This window comes from Stegostoma tigrinum, chromosome 23 (genome assembly GCF_030684315.1).
Source record: "Stegostoma tigrinum isolate sSteTig4 chromosome 23, sSteTig4.hap1, whole genome shotgun sequence".
Lineage (NCBI taxonomy): Eukaryota > Metazoa > Chordata > Chondrichthyes > Orectolobiformes > Stegostomatidae > Stegostoma > Stegostoma tigrinum.
In genome coordinates this window covers 35,236,652-35,251,538 of record NC_081376.1, presented here as the reverse complement: position 1 = coordinate 35,251,538, position 14,887 = coordinate 35,236,652, and the positions used below count along the sequence as shown (strand labels likewise).

Sequence of the window (14,887 nt, the reverse complement as noted above, 5' to 3'; positions counted from 1 at the left end):
ATAGAGTCAGCCTAGATCTTGTACTCCGTTTGCTTCAGTGGGCCATAAACCAATGACTTTCTGTCCAGGATGTAAGTGAAACCATGGTTACTTGCCTAGCCATTCATTATTGAATGAATTAGGAGCAGCTGCATGTAAATGGATTTATGCAAAACAATGAATCGAATATCACTGTAAATTAACCTTCTTTTCAGGGTATTTCATGGCTGCACATTGGTACAGATCAACCATTTGTATCAGTCTCTATCGGTGGCTATTACCAGGTTTGGGCCATTGCCAGGGATGGAGCAGCTTTCTACCGTGGCTCTGTCTCCCCACAAAATTGTACAGGTAAATCAATATCTCAGGAGCTAAAATCCTACAAAGTGTCATTCTTATTTGAAGAATCTGACCTTTATGGCCTCCAGATTCCTGATGCAGTCAGATTTGTTTTTAGGTATGCAACATCTCTTTTTTTTCAAACTTGCACATAACAAAGTTTATGTTCAAGGTAACAGTGTAATTGAAACCTACTAATTCTCATTTTTTAGAATTCTGTTGACAAGTCGTATAATATTACCCTTTTTCTTGTTTTCAACAATGGCTTGGTGAGTAGCACTTTGAGTCAGAACATTGTGGATTCAAATCCCACTTCAGTGACTTGAACACAATTATGCTGACACTCCCAGCGCAATACTGTGGGTGTGTTGTGTGGCAGAGGTTCCATCTTTCAGATGAGATGCTATATTGAAGCTCCAACTGCCATCATGATCCACTGTTTTGAAGAAGGTCAGAAGGGTTCGTCTTGGCATCCAGGGGTCAATATTTATCTTCCAAAGACTCGCCAAAAAAGATGATCTGTTCATTGTCAAATTGTGGAAGTTTGTTGTGCGTAAATTGATTGTCACACTTCCTATGTTGCACAGTTGCTAAACTCAGAACATTTAATTGACTGTAAAGTGCTTTAAGATAACCAGAGGCTATGAAAGATGCTAAACTGGTGCAAGTCTGTCTTTCTGTACAGGTGACTGTTGGTACCACATTCCACCCCCTTCCAAACAGAAGCTGATACAAGTGTCTGTGGGCCAGACATCTGTTTATACAGTGGATGAAAATGGTAAACTGTCATGTTTTACATGAACATTCATTCTAATGAAAGGGCAATAGCAATAAAGCTATTAAATTGTGTTTATTGTTTATTAATATGACTAGTATGTAGACATTTGGAATGTGAATCTGCTGATCTTGGACTAACAGGTCAAGTTCAAATTCCGTCATGTGAAATAGCAATTTTTTTCTAAATTGCCTGATATATTGCCATAAAAAGAGAAACTTCTAAAAATACTCTGCAGGGCTGGCAGTGTTAGTGGAAAGAGGAATAGGATTAATATTTCAGGTCAATTACATTTCATAAGAATTGGGAAAAGTTGGAGATCAGCATTGTGTCAATAGGAGAATAGCCAAAAGGGAAGGTCTATGATTAGGCAGATCCCTATGATTAGGGATTATTAAATAATGAAAGGAATTAAAGACAATGTAATTCCAAAGGGTGTGATATTGGAACAAGAAATGAACAAAAGATGATTCCAGACATAAATGACAATAACAGAATCACTAGCAACACCTGCTGTCCAAAAGAAAAATGGAGCAGTGGTTATAACCTTAAGTTGTTGAACTCAATAATGAGATTATAAAATACCTGATCGAAAGATTAAGTGCCATCTCTCAATGTTGCATTGACCTGATACATTAATAAAGTGGCATCTTGAAAACTGCCAAATTATTGGAAAAACCCAGCCTAATATCCTTGTCACTTCTGTCCTTCAGGAAATGGAATCTGCCACCTTGTCCCAGATCTGAACCATCAGTGATTTCAGTCCTGTCCATTAGTTAATGAACTTTCATTGAACAGTATCTTGCATTTATGTCGCATATTTAACATAGTTAAATGATCCAAGAAAAAGTGTCAAACAAGGTTTGAAACCATGGCAAACAAGAAAATAGAAAACCAGTGACAGACTCTGAAAGCTGCCTCAATATTGTCACATCCCCTTAAATAAAGAAAAACTACATTAAGGAGAGTTATTAGCCAGATTTAAATTAATTGACAAAAAAAAAGAGAAAACATTAGTCTACACAGTGATTTGTTGTTATGCAGAATGAGTTGCCGGAAAAATGGTAAAAGCACACCCAAAAATTACATTCCAAAAGGTACTGCACTTGAAGGAAAAAGATATGTTACAGGGTTTTTAAACTTAGGAGCAGGAATAGTCCATTTGTAACCACTCCACCATCCAATTAGATCATAGCATTTTCTACACTATCTCCATATCACCTGATATCATTAATTTCCAGAAATATATCAAATTCTGTCTTGAATATATTCAATTACTGAATCTTCAAATCCCACTGGGATATAAAATTCCAAATATTCATTTCCCTCTGACGAAAGAAATTCCTCCTCATCTCAGTCCTAAATGGCCTACTTTTTATTTTGAGGCTGTGTCCCCTGGTTCCAGTAGGAGAAACATGCTATCTGTTCAGTAGATAACAAGGGTGGAGCTGGATGAACACAGCAGGCCAAGCAGCATCTTAGGAGCAGGAAAACTGATGTTTCGGGCCTCGACCCTTCATCTGAAATGAGGGAGGGGGAGAGGGTTCGGAAATAAATAGGGAGAGAGGGGGAGGCGGACCGAAGATGGATAGAGGATGGATAGGTGGAAAGGAGACAGACAAGTTAAAGAGGCAGGGATGGAGCCGGTAAAGGTGAGTGTAGGTGAGGTAGGGAGGAGACAGGTCAGTCCAGGTAAGATGGACAGGTCAAGGGGGCGGGATGAGGTTAGTAGGTGGGAAATGGGGGTGCAGCTTGAGGTGGGGGGAGGGTATAGGTGAGACGAAGAGCAGGTTAGAAAAACAGGGACGAGCTGGACTGGTTTTGGGATGCAGAGGGAGAGGGGAGATTTTGAAGCTTGTGCAATTCACATTGATACCATTGGGATGCAGGGCTCCCAAGCGGAATATGAGTTGCTGTTCCTGCAACGTTGTGGCACTGCAGGAGGCCCAGGATGGACATGTCGTCGGGGAATGGGAGGGGGAGTTGAAATGGTTTGCGACTGGGAGGTACAACGGGTACAGCGGATACAGTATACCACAGTAGTAGATGTGCAAGTGACGCAACCCCACCCACCACAACCGACATTCGTTTGCCCACAGCCAGCAACTGCAGAGGAGATAGCGACACCCAGCCCTGCCGAGTCTTCACCATCCCCCCAGACCTCCCCCTTACTGAGGACGAGCGGACAGCCTTCAGTAAGGGGCTCACCTTTGTCCCCCTCCACCCACACATCAACAAATACCAGTCACATTTGGACATTGAGCAGTTTTTCCGCCGCCTCCTCCCCCATGCTTACTTCTTTAACCGTGAGTCTAACCCTCCCTCTACTGACCCCTTCTCCCGCCTCCACAACAAGGTCTCCTCCAGGACACCACCCCAAGGTCTCCTACCCTCCCTCAACCTCTTCACCTCCAACTGCCGTCGCGACAACAATCGCTCAACCTCTCCACCCCTCTCACCCACTCCAACCTCTCCCCCGTGCAGCCCTCCACTCCAATACCAACTTCCCCATAAAACCCACGGACAAGGGAGGCGCAGTTGTAGTATGGCTTACTGACTTCTACATTGCTGACGCCAGGCACCAACTCTCTGACACCACCTCCTACTGTCCCCTGGATCATGACCCCACCCCAGAGCACCAAACCATCATCTCTCAAACCATCCACTACCTCATCACCTGAGGTGACCTCCCACCCACAGCCTCCAACTGCATTGTTCCACAACCCTGCACCGCTCGCTTCTATCTCTTCCCAAAATCCACAAACCTGCCTGCCCTGGTTGACACAATGCCTCAGCTGCTCCTGCCCCACCAAACTCATCTCCATCTATCTGGACTCCATTTTGTCCCCGTTGGTCCGGGAACTCCCTACCCACATCTGTGACACCACCCACACCCTCCACCTCCTCCAGAACTTCCAATTCCCGGTCCACAATACCTCATTTTTACTATGCATGTTCAGTCCCTATACACCTGCATTCCCCATGCAGATGGCCTAAAGGCTCTCCACTTCTTCCTGTCCCACAGGTTTGACCAGTCCCCCTCCACTGACACCTTTATCCGCTTAGCCAAACTCGTCCTCACCCTCAACAACTTCTGTTTCAATTCCTCCCACTTCCTAAAGACAAAGGGGGTGGCCGTGGGCACCCGCATGGGCCCAGGTTATGCCTGCCTCTTTGTAGGTGATGTGGAACAATCCCTCTTCCACACCTTCACTGGCCCTAAACCCCATCTTTTCCTCCGTTACATTGATGACTCTATCGGCGCCACCTCGTGCTCCCACGAGGAGTCCAAACAGTTCATCCACTTCACCAGCACCTTCCACCCTAACCTTAGGTTCACCTGGACTATCTCTAACACCTCCCTCACCTTCCTGGACCCTTCTGTCTCCATCTCAGGCCACCACCTAGAAACCAATATCCATTTCAAGCCCACCAATTCCCACAGCTACCTAGAATACATCACCTCCTACCCACCATCCTGCAAAAATGCCATCCCCTATTCCCAAGTCCTTTGCCTCTGCCGCATCTGCTCCCAGGACAAGGCATTCAACTCCCGTACATCTCAGATGTCCTCATTTTTCAAGGACCGCTGCGCCCCAAACCCCCGCCACCGAACGCCCTCGACTGTGTCTCCCGCATTTCCCACAACTCATCCCTCACACCTCATCCCTGCAATAACAACCAAAAGAGAATCCCCCTCATCCTCACATACCACCCCACCAACCTCCAGATCCAACGTATCATCCTCCAACACTTCCGCCATCTGCAATCTGACCCCACCACCAAAGACATTTTTCCCTCCCCACCCTTGTCTGCTTTCCAGATGGCTCACAGTCTCCGTGACACCCTTGTTCAGTCCACACTCCCCTCCAGCCCCACCACACCCGGCACTTTTCCCTGCCACTGCAGGAATTGCTATACCTGCCCCCACACCTCCCCCTTCACCACCAACCCAGGCCCCAAGAAGACTTTCCATGTCAAGCAGAGGCTCACTTGCACATCTGCTAATGTGGTATATTGCATCCGCTGTATCCATTGTGGGCCTCCTCTACATTGGGGAAACCAAGCGGAGGCTTGGGGACCGCCTTGCAGAACACCTACGCTCGGTTTGCAATAAACAGCTGCGCCTCCCAGTTGCAAACCATTTCAACTCCCCCTCCGGTTCCTCAGGTGACATGTCCATCCTGGGCCTCCTGCACTGCCACAACGACGCCATGAGAAGGTTGCAGGAACAGCAACTCATATTCTGCTTGGGAACCCTGCAGCCCAATGGTATCAAAGTGGATTTCACAAGCTTCAAAATCTCCCCTCCCCTCACCACATCCCAAAACCAGCCCAGCTCAGCCCCACCTTCCTAACCTGTTCTTCCTCTCACCTATCACCGCCTCCCACCTCAAACCGCACCCCCATTTCCTACCTGCTGACCTCATCCCGCGGCCTTGACCTATCCGTCCTCCTGTCTCCTGCTTACCTCCCCATCTACACTCACCTTTACTGGCTCCATCCCCGCCTCTTTAACTTGTCTGTTCCCCCTCCACCTATCTTCTCCTCTATCCATCTTCAGCCCATCTCCCCCTCTCTCCCTATTTATTTCAGAACCCTCTTCCCTTCCCCATTTCTGATTTAAGGGTCTAGGCCCGGAACGTCAGCTTTCCTGCTCCTAAGATGCTGCTTGGCCTGCTGTGTTCACCCAGCTCCACACCTTGTTATCTCGGATTCTCCAGCATCTGCAGTTCCCATTATCTCTGATCAGTAGAATCTTGTAGGAAAAGAACAGAAAAGAAAGGAAAGAAATTGGGAATGATCAGCTCTTCAAAAGAGCCAGCACAGACACAGTGATCTGATTGAACTTCTTCTCAGCCATAGCTTACTATAAGTTATATGCTTTTGATGATATTTGTAAAGATAAAAATTTGAGCTGAACTGTTTAAAAAGGACAGTTCTGAGCTCCTGCTTACCTTGGTTTCAGATAGATGCATAAAGCACTGCTTACTGTATTCATCATTGTCACAAGTCATGTTATGAAAGAAGGTGTAAAATTTCCTTTGCCTGTAATACATAAGGCTGTTTTGAGTCTTCATTGTCAGACCTAAAATCTATTTCTTTGCATTAATTTGATAATTGGTGGTAACTCCGACTGCTCCAGTATTCTGGGGTCAGTGATTATTGTTGTGCTATTTGTTGCCCGCAACACTGCAGTTGTTCCCCGGATGGACATTAACATCGGATAGAAAAGTCATTTTGAGAAAGCATAGCATGACAAAATGATATGTTACAGGTGGCTATTCAGTCCATTGTGTCTATGATAGCTCTTTGAAAGTCTTATCCAATTAATTTAACTCCCCAGTGTTTCCCCATGGACATGCAAATTATTCCCTTCAAATATTTATCCATTTCCCCTTTGAATGTTACTGAATCTATTTCCACCACCCTTTCAGACAGTTATATAAATAATTTTCTATAAGTTAGGGAGAAAAAGAAAAGGATCAGTAGAAAATATTTTTAATTAATCTATTTACAAGACAGAGATTTTACTGAACATGATCATATTGTATAGTGAAGAATTGAGTATTCCTAAATTATTGCTGCTTTTGTTTTTAGGTAATTTATGGTTTCGCCAAAGTATTTCTCCAAGTTACCCTCAAGGATCGTATTGGCAGCATGTTTCTACTAACGTTCGTAAAGTGTCTGTAGGTCCTCTTGATCAGGTTAGTACTTGGTAATGTGTAAGCCTCAGCTGACCTTGTTTATATTCTATACCAGGAGCGGAATTCATTTAACCTCAGAAAATGCTGGAAAACATTCCACAGGTCAGACAGGAGAGAAGAACAATGTTAACTTTTCAAGCTGATGGCCTTTCATTGGATCAGGGCGAAATGTTCTGATGAAAGATCTCGGACTTGAGCTGACTAGATGGAATTACACTGTCCAAAGGATGGGACATCTGCCAGACAAGTGTGTTGGCAGTGCAGGAAATGAGGTTCGGAGACAGCAAGTGAGTCAAAGCAGAAGACAAGGCTCAGTCCTTCCCAAGAAAGTACCCGGTTACCTGAGGATCTCATTCAAGACAGCAGAATAGGCTTCCAAACTCATGAGTTGTGCAACTGAAGAAGAGAGAGAGGGAGAGGTGAGACTGGGAAGAATTGTACGCAACTGAGGAGGGGCGGGAAAGAGGGAGTGATTGAAAGAAGCAGAAAGAGGAATGATTGAGGGAAGCAAAGAGAGGGGAGACAGTCAAAGTGAGAAGGAGGGAAAGGGCGCGGGGAAGGCTGAAAGGAAGAGTGTCTTATGGAGCTAGGGAAGGAGGGAATGTGGCAGAGTGCAGGAAAGGAAGATAGTGTGTGAACCCTGAGACTGAGCCTTACCTACTCCTACCCTCCTCTAGTTCTTCTTCATTATTTCTCCTCCTCCATCCCCCTGCATCTTCTCATTTCTCCTCCTGTTGCTCATTTTTCAAAAACATCTATGCAAAGCAGCCTGGAGGGCAACCTGCTTCCCATTCCCACATTCACATGAATTCTGAGGCCAATTTGGAGTACGCACCCACATGGTATGAAAACAAGATCAGTGTTAATTAAGCTTTAGCTAGTCCCCTATCCTTTTCCCTTGCCGCCCTCCTCCCTGGTGAACAAGACTTTGGACATCATCTGTTTCTCTTTTAGCTCTGCTTTTTAAACATAAAGGCAAAACAATTACATATCTCTACAGCAAAGCACTTTTTAAAGGCCAGTTTAATGGTTTACTCAATTAAAATATCAATTTATTGATTGGAATTCTTTTCTAAAATTCACTTACACTATTGACCCAAACTGTATCATCATTCACTGACCCCCAGAATGAGAGAAAAGTTAAAAATATGTCCTCCCTCACTATGCAAAAATATTAGACAAGTCTGATCTAACCTCCTCAACATATCTTTCTCCTTTTGTGTTCATTTAGCTTCCTTTCAGATACATCTTTGCTTTTCACTTTCCCCACTAGTAAGTTCCCCATTCTCACCATTCTATGGTTATAGAGGTGTCTCTTAAATTCCCTACTGGATTATCAATTTTCTGTTTATAGCCTCAAGTTTTGACCTCCTGCATAGGTGAAAATAATTTGTCTTTCAAAAATGATAAAACTTCAAATCAGTCACCTCTCAGTCATTTCTTTCTGGTGAGAGGAGAGATAGGATGTTATCTAATAGGATATGGGGGTGGCACGGTGGATCAGTGGTTAGCACTGCAGCCTCACAGCACCAGGGACCCAGGTTCAATTCCGGCCTCGGGCGACTGTCTGTGTGGAGTTTGCACGCTCTCCCCGTGTCTGCGTGGGTTTCCTCCGGGTGCTCTGGTTTCCTCCCACAGTCCAAAGATGTGCAGGCTAGGTGGATTGGCCATGCTAAATTGCCCGTAGTGTTCAGGGGTGTGTGGGTTATATAGGGGGATAGGTCTGGGTGGGATGCTTCAAGGGGCGGTGTGGACTTGTTGGGCCAAAGGGCCTGTTTCCACACTGTAGGTAATCTAATCTAATGTTCAGTCATTCCTGGTTGTTGTAAACTCACAGTTCCAGAATTGCATGTCAACAACTTTTTAATATTTTCTCCAGTGCCTCTTTCACCTTTTTGTTATGTGAAGACCACAGTTCTTGAAGTTAACTCTGTTTCTTTGTACGTAGTTGCTGCTGATGTGTTGAGCTTTTCCAACATTTTCTGTTTTAAGTTCAGATTTGTTATCCAGCACATTTTACTTCTTTGCATCCCCATTTATTGAGAATGTTTTGATTGCAAGGAGGTCAACTTTGATCACATTTTTGGCAATATTCCAGAGTTCCTGGCACTTTTGTATGTTTTTGCCAACTCCAAACTGTTAACTTTACATCAGCCAAAACATAAACCTTTTTCACCCACAATGGTACAATACTAAAGTCTGTTCAGATGCATACAACCTTTTTGTGCTTCCAGAAGATAATGAGTAAGGTCTTTCTGCAGACAGCTCTGAACCTCTGCAACAGTAGAAGAAAATAGAACTCGAGTCTGCTGTGTCATAATCATGTTTTCTAGGGATACTGGGTTTAGCCCAGGCATACAAGGTGGATGTGCATTATGTTTCAACTTCTATAGTTTGCTTAAACCACTTTCCCAGCTTGACAGAACTCATTGGTAACTGGGGGGCGGGGGGGGGGGGGCGGGTCTTGTAAGTAACATCCTACTAGTTAAGTTCTCTCTGGATCGTCTCTGTAATCTCCTCCTGCTATGCACCTTTCTGAGATACCTCAGAACCTTCAATTCTGACTTTTTGCACACTGGCTTTATTTCCTAATAAAAATTTGACATCAGTTAGCTCATTTGGCGGAATGATGGTTTGTGTTACAGAGCAATGCGAACAGCCCTCGTTCAATTGCCATACCGAGGTCAATATGAAGGCCTCGCCTTCTCAACCTTGCCCCTTACCTGAGGTGTGGTGACCCTCAGATTAAACCACCACCAGTCAGCTCTCTAATGAGAATAAATCCCTATACTCTTCTGGGATTATGGTGACTTCAGTGTCCTAATATATCTCCATAAGCGATTTTCTGACAAATTCTGTTTGACGAGCCAAAGATATTTGGTTCCATTAAAGGTGCTATATAAATACGAGTTGTTGCCTGGATTTTTTTTGACACACTGACATTTTAACATGGACTACAGAATAGATAGACCTGTCTCATCTTTTGATTAACTAATTTCAGTACCATGTTTTCAAGGTCATCATACCCTCTCTCCAACATTACTGTTTTGAAATGTTAAATAAATGATTAATTTATTCAATATCTTAAATTTGGATTTTGAAACATCGCTCAAGTTGCTCAGGATATTGTATGATCTTTCAGTTATGTAGAATTAAACTGATCTTATTTCTGCAGATGTTTAGCATTCCCGAAACAACTTTCCAGCAATAATTATTGGGAATGTAGGCATTGTTGGCATTTCTATTTACTCCCAAAAAGGGATGGTAAGATGCCTTTTGAACCAATACAACTTAATGGCAAGCTAGACCGATGAGAGTCAAACACACTGGTGAAGACCAGCATCAGAGAAAGGTCCAAACCTGGTTAAGGACAGTGAGTTGCCTTTTCTAAAGGACTTAAGGAATTCTTATAATTTGCACTGGTCTATTTTTATACATCTAATTTTCACTTCCTGTACTTCAAGGAATGTTCTGTTGATGTAGGGTATTACAACGATGATGATGTAGTTTAGCATGGATTGCTAAGGAATAGATTTTAAAAGTAAAACTCTTTGCATCCAGATCACCAAGTCACCCACTTGACCTTTTGAACCTTCTATCAGTTGCCTTATAATGACTCAATAACTAATCAGAAGAACGTTCCCAAACAGAATCTCTTCGTATCTCCTGAGTATCTTAAAGGATGGCCACCTAAACCCCCTTCACCTCTTCCTATTCTTTCTTAAGAGGGCAGAATCACAAAGGATTTTTTTCTGTAAATATCATCATCTGGACTTTTAGGAAGCTGTTGAACAGAAAGATGTAAATTCAAAGGTCATCTTGACCTGCAACAAGAATGCTCATGTAATTCTACAATAATATTCAGTGTCCACTTTCTTGGACATGCACCCTGGGAGAAATTTAAAGGTATAAGGATCAAAAAACGCATTGACTTTGCAAGGTAAATATTCTCAAGAGAAAGTGAAAAAGGGGTTTTTAGTTGCTGAGTTAAAGATTATATAGAACCTATTTTAACTCATTCAACACCAATTCATTTAGGCAGAGTTAAAATTGATCCCTATGCTTATGAAGCAAATAATATTTCAATTACAGGCATATAGCTGCTCTTGTACTGAATAATGAGAACAGTGATGTTACTGTGTGGTTTGAATTATTAGTCTGTTCTGTCAGGTCTTTCTAAATCTCCTCACGATGCGTAAAATGAATGTCCAATACAGTTCAATATTCATATTCTGCATTTAGAGCTTCAATGAATGGAATCTTATTTAACACCTTCTAACAGAAAGACATGGGTGTATATATATAGAATTTACTGAACTTTTCAGTTAAGAGTATACATTTGCTCCCAGTCCAGTATCATCTCAATTTTAAAATTCTCATTCTCATTCTTTTCAAATCCTTCTATATCTCACTCCTGCCATTGTCTCACCTTTCTGCATCTTTCTGTAACCACTTAAAATATCTCTACACTCTTCCAGCTCTGATCTCTTGAACATACCTGATCTTAATTGCCTGACCGTTAGAGGGTTTATTCATCTGTCTAATCCTCAGCTCTTAAATACCATCCTCAAATCCCTTTTATGTCTTCCCTTGTACCTTTTCAACCAAAAGTTTGATCACCTAGCCCAATATCTCTATAGTTTGGCAACAGATTTTGTATGTTTTCATTTCTGTGAAACCGGGGGTCATTTTCCTATTCAGGTGCTATTTAGATGCAATTTGTTATTGATATGCTACTTAAAGAGCTAACATTGCTGACTGACAGTTGATTCTGATCAATGTAACCAACAGTACATATACTGTTGTGCCTGATGCAGGTTTGGATAGTCGCTGATAAAGTTCAGGGCAGCCATAGCTTGAGTTGTGGCACAGTGTGTCATCGAATGGGTGTCCAGCCACGAGAGCCCACCGGTAGCAGTTGGGACTACGGCATTGGAGTAAGTGAATAAGTTTTAATTGTCATCGGAGTAATTAATATATCATCATAATTAAGACATATATCTGGGACATTTTCTTTTAGCATGTTATTTGATTAGATATACATGTTTCTGTTATTCAGTCCAGAAATATACTCAAAGCCTTGAGGTCCATGATATTACTTTTAATTAGTTTTTCATGAGTTTAAGCAGTTGAGATCTATTAATGAAGTCACTTTTATAAACCTAGTATTAAGATTGTCAAATAATCTCTTTACCCATTTATCATAATTTTCTAATTTCTTTTTAAATGTTAGATTGGATTTTTAAAAATATCTCCTGAATTTACCTATCAGCAACTACTTTACTGTAAAACATGCACCTTCATTTCATATTTGCCTCATGGTATTGTTCAAAATGAGTTTGGCAAAACTTAGAGAACTGAAATTGAGCTCATTAACATTCTGCCATTCCATACTCCCATTCTTTGAGTTGTTGAATTTTAGTATTGTTATCAATTAATCATTATTTTTAATTGGTCCCCAAGGTTTATAAGAACTTATTTTGGAAGGTGTGGGCCCCTTACTGATTTCCCCTTTCATCTGTTGATACCAAAAGTCTTACTTCCAAAGTTAAAATATTTACAAAGAAGCTGAATCAATAGTATCTTTCAAAAAGGGGATTGGTAAATATTTGAAAACATTTTGCAGACCTATAGCAAAAGGGTAGGGGTTGGAGGCTGGAAGTATTGAGATAACTCTTTCAACAAAGAACCAGCAAAGGCATGATGACCCAAATGGCCTCTTTCTGTAAGAATCTATACAAAATGTTTGAAAACACCACAATTTTAAGTCATCAAAAGAATATAGCAACTTTAATTATCCTTAACTATGTATAATTTAAGTTTGAATTGCACACTGAATTATGTCCTATTAAGATAACATTAAATTCTCTTTTCAAAGGGTGGTTGGGATCATATTACAATCAGAGCAAACTCTATGGAATCTTCTCATAATCTTGTTCCTATGGCATCTGATAATACGTCAATGAATTTGCCTAACCAAGATGGAACTGTCGGTGATAATTCCAGTTTAATAGTCGATGAACAGCAGGAACGTAATGGAAGTGCTTTTAACTGCTGACAGTTTATACTATAACTGTTGTATATTCTGTTTGGCAGTGTTATCAGTTTGGTACTGATCATCCCTAATCGTCTCAGACTATTTCCTTTTTTACATAAGTAGAATATTCTTGTAATGTTTCTCCATTAGCACATCTTAGCTGTTACTCCAGTTCTCACAAGGTTCTCACTTTGTGTGAAATTCAGTACTAGTGCCATTTCCTCAAATTATACAATTCTAAAATGTTCAAAATCCAACTCAATATGTTGGGTTCTGCTCTACTGTGATGTTGATCAGACTGTGTTATATCTGTAACTCAGTATTTCTCCAGGATCGAAAGCCCTCTAGTGCATTAATCCACCATGTTTTCAGGACAGTGTGTCCCATAATGGATCAGGCAGTTTTCTGTTAACGTCATCACACTGACATGTATGGGACAACTCAACACCTGCTGTTAATCTTTAAAACCTAATCAAGGGATAAGTCCTTGACTCAGGACTTCACAAACCAGAGTGAGTTGAGAGATGGGAACTGGTCCTATTGTGGAAAGGTGTGCACATCCAGGGTCTGTGCTGTGCCACCACTGTCAGCTCTTTAAAAAAAATCAAACAGACATTAAGTTATCATGTGCTGTTTGTTTCAGGTAGCATTCTGATTGAATGTGTAGTCTATTGATTCCAGATGAGTGTCATTGATGTTGGCTGTGGTATGATGATGGATGGTACATGTGTCATGGTGCTTCATATACTGCATTGGTGTAGCTTTTGATGTTGTTATATGTTTGACTTAGCAACGTTTTAGCCAAAGTCATCAGATTACCTTTGTAATTCAGGGGTTGAGATAAAGAGGAGTGAGGGAGATTTATGTGCAAACTGGACTAAAGATTCTATTTCTGCGCTTTAGATTCTGAGTTATTCTGTGATATTAGTTATCCACTAATACTGAAAATTCTGATGCTCATCATTAAATTGACTTGATAATATTACCAGTGATAGGCCAAATGTGAACTAAAATCAGGTATGGTTTCAAGGAACATAGAACGATACAGCACAGAACAGGCCCGTCGGCCCTCGATGTTGCACCGACCTGTGAACTAATCTAAGCCCCTCCCCCTACACTAACCCATCATCCATATGCTTATCCAAGGACTGTTTAAATGCCCCTAATGTGGCTGAGTTAACTACATTGGCAGGCAGGGTGTTCCACGCCCTTACCACTCTCTGAGTAAAGAACCTGCCTCTGACATCTGTCTTAAATCTATCACCCCTCAATTTGTAGCTATGCCCCCTTGCACAAGCTGAAGTCATCATCCTCGGAAAAAGACTCTCACTGTCCACCCTATCTAATCCTCTGATCATATTATATGTCTCTATTAAATCCCCTGTTAGCCTCCTTCTCTCCAATGAGAACAGACCCAAGTCCCTCAGCCTTTCTTCATAGGGCCTGCGCTCCAGACCAGGCAACATCCTGGTAAAGAGATAATGGGAACTGCAGATGCTGGAGAATCCAAGATAACAAAGTGTGGGGCTGGATGAACACAGCAGGCCGAGCAGCAAGTGCTCCTGAGATGCTGCTTGGCCTGCTGTGTTCATCCAGCCCCACACTTTGTTCTCTAACATCCTGGTAAATCTCCTCTGCATCTTTTTCAATGCTTCCACATCCTTCCTGTAATGGGGCGACCAGAACTGCACGCAATATTCCAAATGAGGCCGCACTAGCATTTTGTACAGTTGCAGCATGACATCACGGCTCTGGAACTCAATCCCACTACCAATAAAACCTAACACACTGTAAGCCTTCTTAACAGCATTATCAACCTGGGTGGCAACTTTCAGGGATCTATGTACATGGGCACCAAGATCCCTCTGCACATCCACACTACCAAGAATCTTTACAAATTAAACATGTTCAACTTGGAGAAACAATATCAAATGCTGTTCTATCAATCTAGTCCCATTTAGAGTGGAATTCAGCAAGTTAATAGACTATCTCTTTTTGTAAAAAAAGCTTTGATTGATTAGCTAAAGTTTTATTCTGTGGTGTCTCCCC

The 14,887-nt window shown here is 42.1% G+C and overlaps 1 protein-coding gene across 2 annotated transcripts in view; it reads left to right on the top strand.

Moving 5' to 3' along the window:
• tecpr1a (tectonin beta-propeller repeat containing 1a) overlaps positions 1-14,360 on the top strand; it is a 92,461-nt gene extending 78,101 nt beyond the window's left edge. For both annotated transcript variants that reach the window (XM_048551604.2, XM_048551603.2), the window contains exons 22-26: positions 195-330; positions 1,004-1,096; positions 6,695-6,801; positions 11,619-11,738; positions 12,680-14,360. In XM_048551604.2, coding sequence (XP_048407561.1) covers positions 195-330; positions 1,004-1,096; positions 6,695-6,801; positions 11,619-11,738; positions 12,680-12,859 — 636 coding nt within the window. In that variant the 3' untranslated portion in view covers positions 12,860-14,360. The remainder of the gene's footprint in view (positions 1-194; positions 331-1,003; positions 1,097-6,694; positions 6,802-11,618; positions 11,739-12,679) is intronic.
• Positions 14,361-14,887: the final 527 nt, after the last annotated feature.